Source organism: Egretta garzetta, unplaced genomic scaffold (assembly GCF_000687185.1).
Source record: "Egretta garzetta isolate BGI_Z169 unplaced genomic scaffold, ASM68718v1 scaffold228, whole genome shotgun sequence".
In the NCBI taxonomy this organism is placed as follows: Eukaryota; Metazoa; Chordata; class Aves; order Pelecaniformes; family Ardeidae; genus Egretta; species Egretta garzetta.
In genome coordinates, this window is record NW_009260758.1 from 3,374,600 (window position 1) to 3,388,531 (window position 13,932).

At 43.3% G+C, this 13,932-nt stretch overlaps 2 protein-coding genes across 2 annotated transcripts in view; both read left to right on the top strand.

The window, feature by feature from the left end:
• The window catches only part of LOC104132676 (RING1 and YY1 binding protein), a 61,572-nt gene extending 48,928 nt beyond the window's left edge, over window positions 1–12,644 (top strand). The window contains exons 4-6 of the mRNA XM_009646000.2: window positions 7,625–7,801; window positions 7,916–8,014; window positions 12,054–12,644. Coding sequence (XP_009644295.1) covers window positions 7,625–7,801; window positions 7,916–8,014; window positions 12,054–12,306 — 529 coding nt within the window. The 3' untranslated portion in view covers window positions 12,307–12,644. The remainder of the gene's footprint in view (window positions 1–7,624; window positions 7,802–7,915; window positions 8,015–12,053) is intronic.
• Window positions 12,645–13,151: 507 nt separating this feature from the next.
• The window catches only part of PROK2 (prokineticin 2), a 154,760-nt gene continuing 153,979 nt past the window's right edge, over window positions 13,152–13,932 (top strand). Inside the window, exon 1 of the mRNA XM_009646001.2 lies at window positions 13,152–13,231. Within this exon, the coding sequence (XP_009644296.2) occupies window positions 13,152–13,231 (80 nt within the window). The remainder of the gene's footprint in view (window positions 13,232–13,932) is intronic.

Genomic DNA, 13,932 nt, shown 5'->3' on the forward strand with positions numbered 1-13,932 from the left:
TTTTCACCCTAAAAGGCAGGAGAGTTGGCAGCTTTGAGAGACAACTAAGTATTAAGTACTGCTAAAAATTTTGAACTTTTTGAAGTTTAAAAACAAGTACTGTGGGAGGTATTCAAACTGTGAGAAATGACCTGAAGTCTAAAAACTCCTGGTGGATAAACGTAAAGTTTAAAATGCTCTTCTTCTGCAATCTGAACAGCTCAAGGTTTGTTGCCGTGGCCGGGCATGGTTATCGCAAGGCTGAGGCTCCTTTATCTCTGCGTTGCCTCTTCTTGGCTCTTCCAAGGAGATGGGAGGCAGCAGGCTGGATGGTCAAGGAGGACATTGAACGGTTTGTTGGAGGCATTCTGGAGGTGGCTATATATTTTTAAATGTACTTAATTTCCTTTGTGGCAAACAATTGTTTTGTTTGTGAGAAGCTGTCGTTTTCTTCAGCTTTTTTTCCCAAATGTTCAGCCTTAACACTCAGAGTCTTTCAAACACGTTGCTGTGCTCTTCTGTATAAGGTTAGTAGCAACTGCCATTCTCCAGATGAAAAATAGCCCTGTCCTGCTGGTGATGCCGTGAAAAACCAACACCTGCAGCCCAGAAGTGGATGTTCCTTAGATTAACTTCTTTAGGCATCTGTCTCCTAAATAAAAGCACAGCATTAGCACATCAGTTTTAAAGGAAAATACTGTTCTTTCAACTAAATTCTCCTCGATCACGTATTTCTTGCTGTTTGTCCTTCTAGTTATCTTACACTGTTTTTATCATTGCCTTGTGGTCTTGTATTACATGGAGAGCTTACTGGATAAACGTATACAGCTTCCATACTGCTTTGTAGTTGTACACTGAGGACAATTTGTCCGTTCATCCTTTTTCACACCAGAAGGACAGGATGTCATCCAGAGAGACCTGGGCAGGCTGGAGAGGTGGGCCTGTGTGAACCTCATGAGGTTCAACAAGGCCAAGTGCAAGGTCCTGCACCTGGGTTGGGGTAACCCCCAGTATCAGTACAGGCTGGGGGAAGAAAGGATCGAGAGCAGCCCTGCCGAGAGGGACTTGGGGGCGCTGGGGGATGAAAAGCGGGACATGAGCCGGCCATGGGCGCTGGCAGCCCAGAAGGCCAACTGCACTCTGGGCTGCATTGGGAGAAGCGTGGCCAGCAGGTCGAGGAAGGTGATTCTGCCCCTCTACTCTGGTGAGGCCGCACCTAGAGTACTGCGTCCAGCTCTGGAGCCCTCAGCACAAGGACATGGAAGTGTTGGAGCGGGTCCAGAGGAGGGCCACAAAAATGATCCGAGGGCTGGAGCACCTCTCCTATGAGGACAGGCTGAGGGAGTTGGGGGTGTTCAGCCTGGAGAAGAGAAGGCTGCGGGGAGACCTGATTGCGGCCATTCAATACCTAAAGGAGGCCTATAGGAAAGATGGGGACAATCTTTTTAGTAGGGCCAGCTGTGACAGGACAAGGGGTAATGGTTTTAAACTAAACCAGGGTAGGTTTAGACTAGATATAAGGAAGAAATTCTTTACAATGAGGGTGGTGAAACACTGGAACAGGTTGCCCAGAGAGGTGGTGGGGGCCCCGTCCCTGGAAGCATTCCAGGCCAGGTTGGACGGGGCTGTGAGCAACCTGATCTGGTTAGTGGTGTCCCTGCTCCTGCAGGGGGGTTGGACTAGATGACCTCTAGGGGTCCCTTCCAACCCAAAACATTCTATGATTCTATGATTCTTGTTGCTAAAAAGGACCATGCAGTCATCACAAATGAGCTGGAAAATATGCATGCAAGAACGAGCGCTCATCCCATTATGTTTATGGCTTAATTTCTCCAAAACTTTGTTTTATTCTGGATGTAAAATTCTCTTAAGGAGATGTTAAAGTTTTCCCCTATGTGTTCATGGGTTAGTTTCTAACCTTGCTTTATAGCATTGCTCGGAAGTGTGCTTACTGTATTATTGTTCTGGCACCAATTGTTTCATAAAGACTCATGTAAAAATACTTTTAGTCTTGTTTTCTTGTTTTTCTTTGAGCAAAGATAAATTCATGTGTGACTAGGATTATTAAAATAAGCGTGTACTTCACACTGCACAGCGTATGGAACATTTTCTCAAAGAAACGGCGAGCCACGCGGAGGTCTGCCGGTATCGCCGCTTGCATCAAAGCCAGAACAGCATGAAATTATCCAAATCCTCGGTACTTCACGTTACATGAGGCTTTTGACTCTGAAATCCCACTTGATACCACTTTCATTCTTCTGATAACATAGTTGTAGGAAAGTAAGAGCAATTGTAATTAGATCCACATTTCTGGGGATTGCTGGAGTCCCTCAAGGTCTCCGTGTGTTGCTGTGGCTATAAAGCACGCCGCTGCCTCTGCTCTGGAGCATATGCAGGAAGCAGGTGACTGGCCTTTTCTCAAGGCAGCGGCACCAAAGAAATCCCAAATGGATACAGAGATTAGGGTCATGTGAAAAATACGGTGCAACTTCTCCTCCTATATCCCTCTTGAAATCCGGGTCTGAGTAACTTACCATGTGTTGGATGTGCAGTGTGATTTGTGCTGCTCTACTCCTAAACCCGGGCTGCAGTGGAGCAGCAGAATTCCTGGGCATCGGTGCTCTGGATTTGGTCCTGAGACAGCCTTTAAAGGGAAGCTTTGAGATGCAGGTAGTGAAGCACTGCTAGATACTTGTGGGAACCTTAAAAGGGCATGTATTTTCTGGTTTCAAGAGCACAGTAACGTAGGCAGTGAGTCCCTTATGAGGGGTCTTGCTTTTATTCTACTTCCCAAACATTCCAGCATCGCTTAGTATTACAATCTTGCAGGTGTAATGTTTCTGTGCAGGTCTGTTATTAAAAGGTGGTGAAGAGTATTTGTGTGCATCATTTACCAGAGTTGATAAAGACCTAGGTGCTAAACCCACGCTCAGAATAGACAAATACATTGCAGCTTTTTGTATGCATCAGTATGTCCTTGCTGCAAAGATCATTAATCGTTGCACAAATATCCGATCCTGTGATGTAAACTACAGTTTAACTAATGGGAAACAATTTATTTGGCTGAACATAACTTTGAAAGCACAGTTTAATTTAGTTTAATTGCTCTTAGTTTTAGAGCGGGAGAAGATAATCCTCTTTATATTGATAAAAGAAAGAGGATAACATTCATTTATTTGTCACATCATGGTTGGGTAGTGTTGGTTGAGTCTTTATCCAGTTTGTCGCTTGAATTAGGGGAAAATTGTCCAAGCGAAGCATAACTTTACTTTAATGTTCAGGTAGGAGAAATGTACCTATTTCAGATACTTGCACTGAAAATTTGTTCTTGCAATGTTCATCTGTTGGTGTTATCTGCTGGCAGGTGTAACTGTGCAATACTGGCTTCTCTGGTTTTGGAAGCGCTCACCTGATACCGGGTGCAGAGTAAGTGATGGTGTGATAGCACATTCCTATTTGTAGGGACACAGGTAGGGGGGATATCAAGTGGAGTTTCTTGTAGCAGACATTGGGTGAGTACCTGCGGTGCCACCGGCCCCGTTGGTGTCAGAGGGGACACAGCACAGACTGGGGAATAGATATGGAAAATGCATCATCTTCCTCTTGTCGGGTAGACCTGGTGGCCTGCAAGAAGCAGAGCATCATGGCTCAGTGGTTGATGTCTCCTTAGGAGATTCAAAAACCAAGTGTAATATTAAAGTATTGCATCTCTTCAAATAGTGGTTGTTTTTTTTTTTTTTTTTTTTTTTGGAAGTTGACGCTTGGTAGGTGTGTTTTGTGTGTAATGTTGTTAGTTTAAACTTTCTACTAAATGACAAGATAGCTGACCCTTAAGCGTGAGTGCTGGTTAGAAAGCTTGGAAGAGGCAGAGTTGAGGTTTGATTTTGTCACTTCGATGTATTCTTTGTTTATATGAATTGTTTAATGTTACAGAAAGCTGATGAGCAGATTGTGGGGCTAAAAATGGTTAGTACTTGTTTCTGGGGCTGTTTATCCCTACAAAACTATTTGGAAGGGGCTACAAGTTTCTGTTCAGGATATTCTGCTCAAATGATGTATTAAAAAAGTAAGTGTGTATTTGAGTTGAAACATTCTCTTTGGAGATTGCCAAAATAAAAAAGGCCAGCTGGAACAAAACTAGGGGCAGGGAGGCTCGGACACACCATAGTGTTCAAAAACAGAAAAAGAAGAAAGGCATCCTTCGGTTCTTACGCATACCAATTCTGCGGTAGAAGCTGGAGCACGCTAAATAGTTGTAGCCCAAGTGGGAGTGGGGCTTGTTTCTCTCCACTGATATTTTTTTCCCTTCTTTGTTCAAATTCTGAAAGGGACGACAACTAGCATCCACTGCAAAGCACTACTGCTTTTATGCTTTTCCTTATTTCCAGAAGGCGATGCGAGTTTACCTGCTGCCCCAGCTGGGGAGGAATTCCCAACACCAACACGGAGGGTGTTTGCTCTGACAGATGGCCTGACTAGGATAGGGCACAGATGGCTGTAGGGGCCAGAGCAGTGTCTGGAGGGACGGGCTGTGCTAGGGGTGCTAGATTAGATCATCAGCGTTAGCCCTCCAACTGTGTTTTTGGTAGGCAGGGAAACTTGGAGCAAGTTTTGGATACTGCAGCTACTTGACTCGGTTGTGGTTACTATGGCTATAGTTTGCTGTGGTTGAAAATGTGCTGCTCTACTTGCTTTGCTTGGCTTTTTTGTAAAGGGCTTGTAACCAGTGTATCCTGGCTGCAGTGGCAGTGTGGGCCTTATTTGAAGGATTTTATTACTCTTATTATTAGTAGTATTAGGATGCCAGTTGCTGAACTTACCTGCTTTTTAAAACCTTCCAAAGCTTGCTGCTAGTGTGGCCAAATTAGGAATTGGAAAGCTACTGGGTTATTTGCGTTATTTAAAGAAAAAAAAAAAATTAGAGTAAATCTGTTGTAGTAGTACAGCAGATCTTGAAACACGCTTGGTGTTGACCGAAGTCTCAGCAGCTTTCTGCTCCCTTCCTCTGTGCAGCAGGAGACACCCCGACAGCCGGGCTGGCCCCCCCCCCGCAGCTCCCCTGCTGCACACCCTGCTGCTCTCTTCCCCTTCAGTTTTGGCTTTGCCCTCACCAGCGAGCCGTTGTGGCCTGTAAGAAGGAATATGCAAGTATGGGTTTTTGGAGAAGTTGTGCTAGTTATGTCAGTGGCTGGCCAGAAAATGATAAAACTTAATAAATGCAGCGTGCCGTCACAGGCACAGATAAGGAGCGGGCGAACACGGGGGGAGGTGTCTCTGCAGGAGCACTTTAAGGCTGGTCTTTTTTTGGATTCCAGCCTTCTCCAGGGACATGCAGTTGACTTATTTATGGGTTTTTAAATTTATTTTAGTTTATTTGCAGTTTCCATTTTAAAATTTGTATCTTCATTCAAGCAGTGCAGCACTCCTGCAACAGGAGCGGCAGCTCAGGAGGTGCTGAGGTTGGACATAAGGCTTGGCAATAACACGGCAAGCAGGCATATCCACAGAGTCATGCAAAGCAGAAAAACTTTGAAGGTGCTCTCAAATTCTTGAATTGGGATTTTCCATGAATGGCTCGGGTTTCTGACTTAGCTGGTTGTGTAAACACCAAATAACTGTGAGTCTGGGGAGAAGCGGCAGCTTCAAGCAGCGAGGTTAATCACGTATAATCATGTAGGGAGATGGTATCTGCCCTCTCTTTGAAGATTTCTTGACACTTTATCTTTTTTTTTTTTTTTTTTTTGAGTAGGCGGTTAGCAGGTTGCTTGACACAAACTAATGTTGTCAGCTTTTAGTGTGGTTGCATCAATCTGAAAAATCTTTTCCATGTAACCAAAATACTTTTTCTTATGTGTTTATTCTCAGCCACACAGACAGAAATTACTGTATATGGGATTTTAAATGTGAGGATGATGCTAAATATCTTTGCTGTTCTGTGGAACAGGTAACTGCTTGATCTGATCTGCAAAACAGTTCAGCAGTATAGTTATTTAAGGCTGAAGACTAGATCATCTTTGTTCACTCAGAAGCGTAGGCAGACTGTAGCATAAAATGAGTTATAGTTTCTGTGTTGGGTGAAAAATCCAAATGCTGGTGGTGTAGAGGCAGGTCAGGGGCCTGATTGCAACCTGTTGCATGGAATTTATAATAAGCTGTGGTAGTGAAATGAAATATTTGGGTATATCTGGCTTCAGTAAGAACATCTCGGCACCATTATACGCAAACCCAGTGCCAGGAGAGGCTTATTAGATACTTGGATTTTCCTGTGACAGGGAGTAGAACTTTCTGGGTGTTCTGTTATCTGTATGTATCATCTCTAAATGCAGATGTTACATGTGAGCGATTAGTGTTTTGTAGCTTTATTTTTTTAAAAACACGTGAAACCACTAAGTTGCTTCTTAAGAAAGTCTCTCTAGATGTTTGTAGTGAAAGCTGGGTGTGGGTGCGGAGCGCTGCAGCAGAAACCCTTGGGTTCCCATCTTCCAGTTGTAGACTTAATGATGATACTTGCGTGCTGCTTTCATTGACAATCTGTTGTAGCCTAATCTATGCAGAAAATTCGAATCGTATTTATGACCAATATAATGGCTATGGACAGGCATGAGCAACTGTTGCAATTAGTATTCAGCTCATAATGGAAGACTAATGGAGTTGGTAACCTGGTTTTCTTCCCTCCCCGAGCTGTGTGGACATGGGGAACATCTATCTTCTTGGCATGTTGAAGGGGCTGAATCGATCATGAATAGTCAGAGTATTTGGAGTATAAACTGCTTTGTGATATGCTAGGCCAGGAGGGAGAGGTTTCGAGTTGTTAAGCTGAGCAGAGATAAGAGTTTGGATGAGGAATGCAGAAGAGAGGAGGCTACAAATTTCCACGAGACTGAGGATCAGTAACCAACGTATGGCTGACATACGAAGCTAGGTTTGTGGGTTTTTTTTTTTTTTTATAAATTTGAAATGGAAGTGGCTTTGAAAGACAGTTTACTTGTGTATTTTGTCCGAGCACCATTGGGGACTGCAGACAATTGTGAGAAGATGGTGTGTCGGAGGCTGGCACGGCCGTTCCCCCGTGGAAGCGTGAATGCCCGCTTGTCTTCTGTGCTCCTGCCAGCGAGCTTTGGTCCCGGGCCTCGGGACAAAGTCATCTCAGTTACCTTCTTTGTTATTTGTGTGAGGTTTGCTGCTTCAGGGAACCAGAAGCTTATCTGAAAAATTAAATTGAAAGATATGAAGGAGACAGCGTTTACCAGGAAACTTATGTTTAGCACTCACTCTGTTCCTTCTCTTAAAGTGTAGCCACAGTGCATGGCTGGCAACTTCTTGAAAGCTGCTTTTTCACTATTATCCCCCCCAAATTGGCTGTGATTCCATGACATGGATGGAGGAAAGGGAGCATTACGATTAAGAATGTTAGGTGAGGCTAAAAAGTGATGAAACAGCAGTTTGGCATACTTCTTAATTTTAAAATTTCTATCTTGTTTGGTAGCAGCAGTAGTACTTCACATTAAATAAAGACATCCATTTGGTTCTTTATAACTGGAGTATTCTTCCATGGCTGCTGAAATAAATCTTCATATTGCTTGTGGTGAAGTCGTTTTTACTGTGTAAAATTGACTATAGATCTCTCTTTTTATTGTCATTATAGAAAACCTAGAATAAACTCTCAGTTGGTGGCACAACAAGTTGCCCAGCAATATGCAACCCCACCACCGCCTAAGAAGGAGAAGAAGGAGAAAGTGGAAAAACAAGACAAAGAAAAACCTGACAAAGAGAAGGAAATTAGTCCAAGTGTTACAAAGAAGAACACTAACAAGAAGACTAAGTAAGTTTGAAGGCTGCACTGTTAAATACAGAGTGATTTCAGTAGCACTGTGCGTTGATTAATTATGCGGTTAATCTAACATCGTGCTTTCCCTCTTCCCTCCAATTCTTACAGACCAAAGTCAGATATTGTGAAAGATCCTCCTAGTGAAGCGAACAGTATACAGTCTGGGAATACTACAACAAAGACCAGCGACTCAAATCACACTTCAAGGTAACTTTAGTATAAAGTTAAGCTCTCTGTACCTGAAAACTGTGTTAAATAGCAGACGCTGGTTCTGATGGACTGACAGAGACAGGGTCTGTCCATGTTAGTACGGCAAGACCATCACTCAAACACTCTGCTGGTGAGAACAGATACAGACATTGGAAATATTTGTGCTCTTGTCCACTGAGTTTTTGTTTCTTTGCTAAAATAATCGTATTGGCAATTGGGCAATAATGCTTTTGGCTGTAAAACACCGGGGGGGGGGGAATTAACCAGCAATCGTAATGGTCTTTACCAAATTCTTATCATCACTCGGTAGCAGTAACAAAGGTTACTTTTTTACTTCCTTATCTGTAATTCAGTCACTGTAATTGTCCAGGTAATTTTCCAAGTACACGGGAATTAAAAGACTGCATAAACAGATTTGCTAGCATCTTGCAATCAACAAAAAGCATGAATGGTCGGTTTCAAATTTGTCTACGTTTCAAATGAGTAGCTGTCTATGGAGAGAGGTTTATTCCTAGTCTTGCCTATACTGATACTCCATCCTTGTTTTCTTTGAGTGGTACCTTGTGCTGTATTTCTTAAATCAAAAATTTGGCATCAAAGTACAGTTTTTATATTATTGAACTTACAGAGCTACAAAAGGCAGAATTCAGCTGGGTGCTTTGCCTACGTGGGCTATACAGGAGTTGCATCTCATATTAAAATGTGCTCTGATAAGTATTTTGTAGTGAAGCCGCATGAGCTGAAGCAACATTAGTTAGCTAGAGTGAGGGCAGCGTAAGATTTGCTGTGCCAGAAGACTGAGCTGTTTGCGGGGGCTGCTGTTAACTCCTTAGCCCCCAAAGATAGAAGTGTTCATTCCCGATTTGATTAGAGAAAAACAGCTTTATAGCAATGATTTTTTTTCCTGTCCTGTTCTTTCTGAAATGGTACTTATTTTGAGACTTGGGATGCAGAAGACTTGATGCACTTGACTAATGACGTAATATTAAATTGATAGATTACATCAAATAATTGTTTTTACTCCTTAAAGGAGCCACTCTGTCTACTGCAGAGTCTTTTAGTCCATGTTTTGCGGCAAGCTTTTGTCATTCCTAATTAATCCTTAATAGTATCAGGTCTAGCTGGATATTTTTAAGGGATACGTAATCTCCTCCAGTTCTTAAACTATCTTTTTAAGTGTTTAGCTTAGTGGAACTTTTCTTGCAATTCACTGCCCTTAGGAGTGCTGTCGAGTCTTCTTTAAAGGATCTGATTTTTAGAGAGTCACAAGTTATCCATTCAGGTTTTTTTCATGCCCAGATTTCCTAACTGGTTTTTTGTAAATTGTCTTTTGAGGATCTCTGGATTTTGAAGAAATCCCATTTGAACTTCTTGGATACTGTGCCTGTTTCTGACAAAATATCTTGGGTTTATTCCATGCCTTCCTGGGCGCTTTCGGAATGATTGTTTTCAACCGCGTTTCTTGTTTGGACGTAAACCTCTTTAGCTATAAACATGAAGCATCAGGGTGTTTAATTTTGCAAAATAACGTGAATGGGCCAACCCCTTTGCCTTCTATAGGAAGCAAAAATTGTATGCATGCGCTGAAGAGATTGTCTGGAGGTTTCCATCTGTGCTTAATCAGGGGAGACCCTGAAAACATCCCACAGAAACGGTTGGAAGGCTCAGTTCTAAAACTGACACTGAGAATATGTTTGTGAGCCGGACTATTGAGAAATCCTGCACCTCAGCCCTGCTTCTCCCCAGTTCTTCCATGTTACTTTGTTGTGGTGTTTCAAGATGCATGGGTAGTTTCCTTCAGGTGCTTGATGCATGGCTTATCTCAAAGGCTGCTGGTAGCGGGAGCTTTTCTGGGCAAAACTTAATGCAGCTTAGGCCATGTGAACTCCTTTTTTTTTCTGTGGGTTTTGGTTTTTTTTTTTCTTTCCTAAATATGACTATCAGTGCTGGCTTTTGAAAAGCTAGAGCAGGAGCGCATGTTCAACCCTGTAGAAAGGTGGAGGCAGTAAGGTCTGTTCTGCTATCTGGGCCAGCGGGTTTTTTTGGCTATTTCTGGGTACAACAGAAAACAAATGACCCAGGCAAATTACAGGAAGAACTGGGTTTCCTAGAGGAACTCGGGGCTTAGGGAGGAAAATACGTACGCATACTACGCTTCCGGGAATGCTTGCTGCTGTGTTTGCTGCCCATGCTTTGGGGGCTGCCTTCATCTGCCGAGATGCTATCTGAAAGCCGACGGAAACCCCAAAACTTGCTGAGCTAGCTGGCCTTTCTTGTCACCCGCAAACGAAGCGACATCATTTAACCTAGCCTGTGGTTACGTGTTGAATTTGCCGATTCCTGCAAGTGCGTATGTACAACGCATACGCGTGGGCATGTGTCTCGCTGCCGTGGGGATTCACTAAGCACGGCCACGGCTTTGAAAAGGCCGGTCAGTAAGCGACGGGGCTGTTTCAAGGAGGAGAGGTTTTACTGACGGTTATCCCAGCACGGTAGTATTTTAATTGTATTTTCTATCAGAAATGCATTTCCTGTCAAACTTGTTAAAAATGGAAACAGCCTCCTAGATTAGAGATGAAAATACTATTTTTGGTGCAGTAACTTCATTTTTGGTAAGGAAGTTTGCAGAAATACAATTGCTCTATTTTTGAAGCTGTACATCCATCCTTAATACTTTATTCTCTTCTATCTAGTCCTAGAATACCACTTGGATAACTACTTTTGAAGGACTTCCCCCTTGTTAACTTACCACTGCAAGCCATTGAGTAGGCATGGCAAATACAAAGTCAGCTTAATTTCCTTTTTTTTTTTTTTTTTTTTTTTTTTTTTTTTCCCCTTGTTTTGTTTTGGCTGCGGTAGCCTAGTGTGCTGCAGACGACAAGGAGGAAAGGCAGATTGGTTTAAAAGCTGCAGCTTGATCCCAAAGTAAACTAAACCTTCCCTCCATCCCTTGGAATAAGGCAGTTCTCAGCAAGCTACTTTTCACTCATGTATAAAGACTCTCCTTTTTTATTTCCCTACTGGGAATATTCCGCTCCTTAAGCCTGACCCTTAATTAGGAGCAAAAGCTGTAAATTGCAGCCGTCACTGCAGCTGACTTGGAATTTGCTGGTAGCTGGAGGAGTGTCCGAGGTTTGTTGTATCAGAGCTCTGGACCAGCCCCTGAAATGTGCATGAATGTCAGCTTCCTAGAGCCTAGACCCTTATTAGCTACATTACTAATTGAATGATAGCACAGCATGCAAATTACTGAGATAATCCTGAGCTATAAATACCACTGTGTTCTTTTCTGGTGGTTTTGATTTTTTTTCTTTTTTTCTGTTTTTTTTTTCCCTTCCCCTAACCAAAAGAGCTAGCTGCAAGAAATACCATTGTACATTCTGGATTTTATTTACAATAGCCTCGGTTCCAGAGGGAACATTTTGAGCGATGTTATACATAGGCTGATTGGGCATCTGATTTGTATAAGCTCAAAGCAGTTGAAAGAGAAGCCAAGTTGTCCCAGTGCCTGTGTTGTTTGCAGCTGCAGTGTTCCAATATGGGAATGAAAGAGCCGTGGTCAAATGCTTTCATGTGGTTTTGTATTGCAGAGTCACAGCCTTGTCTCATAACATCAGGGGACATGATGAGATGGTGAATTTAGATAAGAGAACTCTTTCATCTGCCCCTTGGGGAGGAGATCCTTCGGTCCGTCTGGCTCCTGTCCGCTTGGCTCTGCTGTAGCGTCCTCCTTTCTGGCAGAGTTGGATTAGGGATAAGTCTCCAGCAGACACCTTTGCAGAGCTCTGCAAGACAGGTCTTTCCTCTGGGGCTGAGCGTGCTGCTGCAGCCCGGGCTGTTGCAGGGAGCAGGTCAAACCTTGTCCTCCGCTGCGCAGCACTTGCTGCTGCCGAGGTTCTCCCCCCAGCTATTGCCATCTGTGCAGGCGAGCGGAGGACAAGTCACGCCAAGTTTGTTGTCAAATGCTTTTTCTAATAAACTTTTCCTTTCTCATTTATTTTTATCCCTTTTGTAAATGTTTTCTCATTTATTTTAGACCCAGACTGAAAAATGTGGACAGAAGTACCGCACAGCAGCTGGCAGTCACAGTGGGAAATGTCACAGTAATTATCACAGACTTTAAAGAAAAGACTCGCTCTTCTTCAACGTCGTCTTCTACAGTGACCTCCAGTGCAGGATCAGAACAACAGAATCAGAGCAGCTCGGGCTCTGAGAGCACAGACAAGGGCTCGTCCCGTTCCTCCACGCCAAAGGGGGACATGTCGGCAGTCAACGACGAATCTTTCTGAAAATTGCACATGGAGTTGTGGAAACTATGAATCAGGGTATGAAATTCAAACATTCCACCTGCCCATGCTGTTCAAATCCTGGAGAGCCTCTTCAGTGCTTGAACACACACTTTCTCGGACATCGACCTCTTACTGATGCAACCAGGATAATTTCTGCTTGCCGTGGGCATCTGGCCACCAAGGAATTTCTCACCCTAACGATTACTCTTGACACTTTTATGTATTCCATTGTTTTATATGATTTTCCTAACAATCATTTATAATTGGATGTGCTCCTGAATCTACTTTTTTATAATATCTGCTGTGCACAATTTTCCATGAACATTACAACTTTTTGTTTTGGGGTAGGGAGTGGGTGGGGAGGGAAGGGGGCTTTATTTATTGCATTCACAAACTCCATCCTCTTTCAACATATCCTTTTTAAGTTCAGTTCTTCTTCCAGTTATACTGTGTACTATCAGTTTTGATATAAATTATATATAAATATATATATAAATAAATATATTTAAAGGGTTATTTGAAACCAATACATGGAAACGCTGGTGCTTGAAACACTGTGAAGTGAAAAAAAAAAAAAACAAAACAATTGAACAGTTCAAGATCTGGGACAGTCCCCTTCTGTGAAAGTACTGAAACTGAAATGGAACTGGTCTTAGGTGAAAAGTGTTCCTGAAGGTTTGAACCTGGATGGGACCCGTTCTCTCTATTGTTCCTTCCCCGTTTCTTCCCAAACAATGGCTAAAATGTACTGGACACACGGTTTTGATTTTTATAGCGTGGGATCTGAAAAGAGAAAAGATTGCTCCAGGTAGCTTGTGTTTCCACTAGGGTAACTCAGATTGGCGATGTGCAAGTTCGTGCCTGGCTGGAGCGTAGGCGTTCGTAACCAGACTGGTGTCGGCGTGCCACAGATTCGCACATTTTGGTACCGTGAGCATCGCTCTGCCGTGCATAGCCAATCCCACAGACATTTGGTGTTCTTAGATGTAATGAATTTCATCCACCTGCATCAGTGACCGAGGTAACTTTAGAACTGGAGTGGTTTGCTTTGGGTTGGAAGGCAGCGGGGAGACGTAGGGCTGGGAGCGATCGTGGGTTGAGGGAGCAAGCTGGTGCTCGTTCCAGCCGGCGCCGCGTGGGTTGGTCATCGTCAGCCCCCTTCCGTCTGTCCCCTCCGTGCTGTTGGGGTGGCTCTTCTCCTTGAAGTCCATCCGTATTCCAAGAGTGGTTTCTGAACAGCATCTTGTCCAGTGATGACGTTGGGCTCGTCAGCGTTTGGATGCTTCTGGGTCTCCTGCTGCGGGAGCAGAAGTAGGGAAAAGCTTTCATGCTGGCAAGTGAGCGACACGTGTGGCTCGTGCTCATGACCAGCATCTCCTTCATTCTTGCTCTAAAGCTATTCGGACTGTAATTTCTTTTCCTGGCCTGTTAGTGTTGCTTTACAGTTTACCTTCCATGCATTATCCTGCTAAAACACTAGGCTGAAGAGGTGAAACTTTTTTTTTTTTTTTAAAAAAAAAAAAAAAAACAAAAAACCCACAACCACCCCAAACCTCTTTGGCTTTTCATCTTTATTTAGTGGCCCCAGGGTGCTTTGCAGTAATTTCAGGTGCAGAGGCTGTAGCT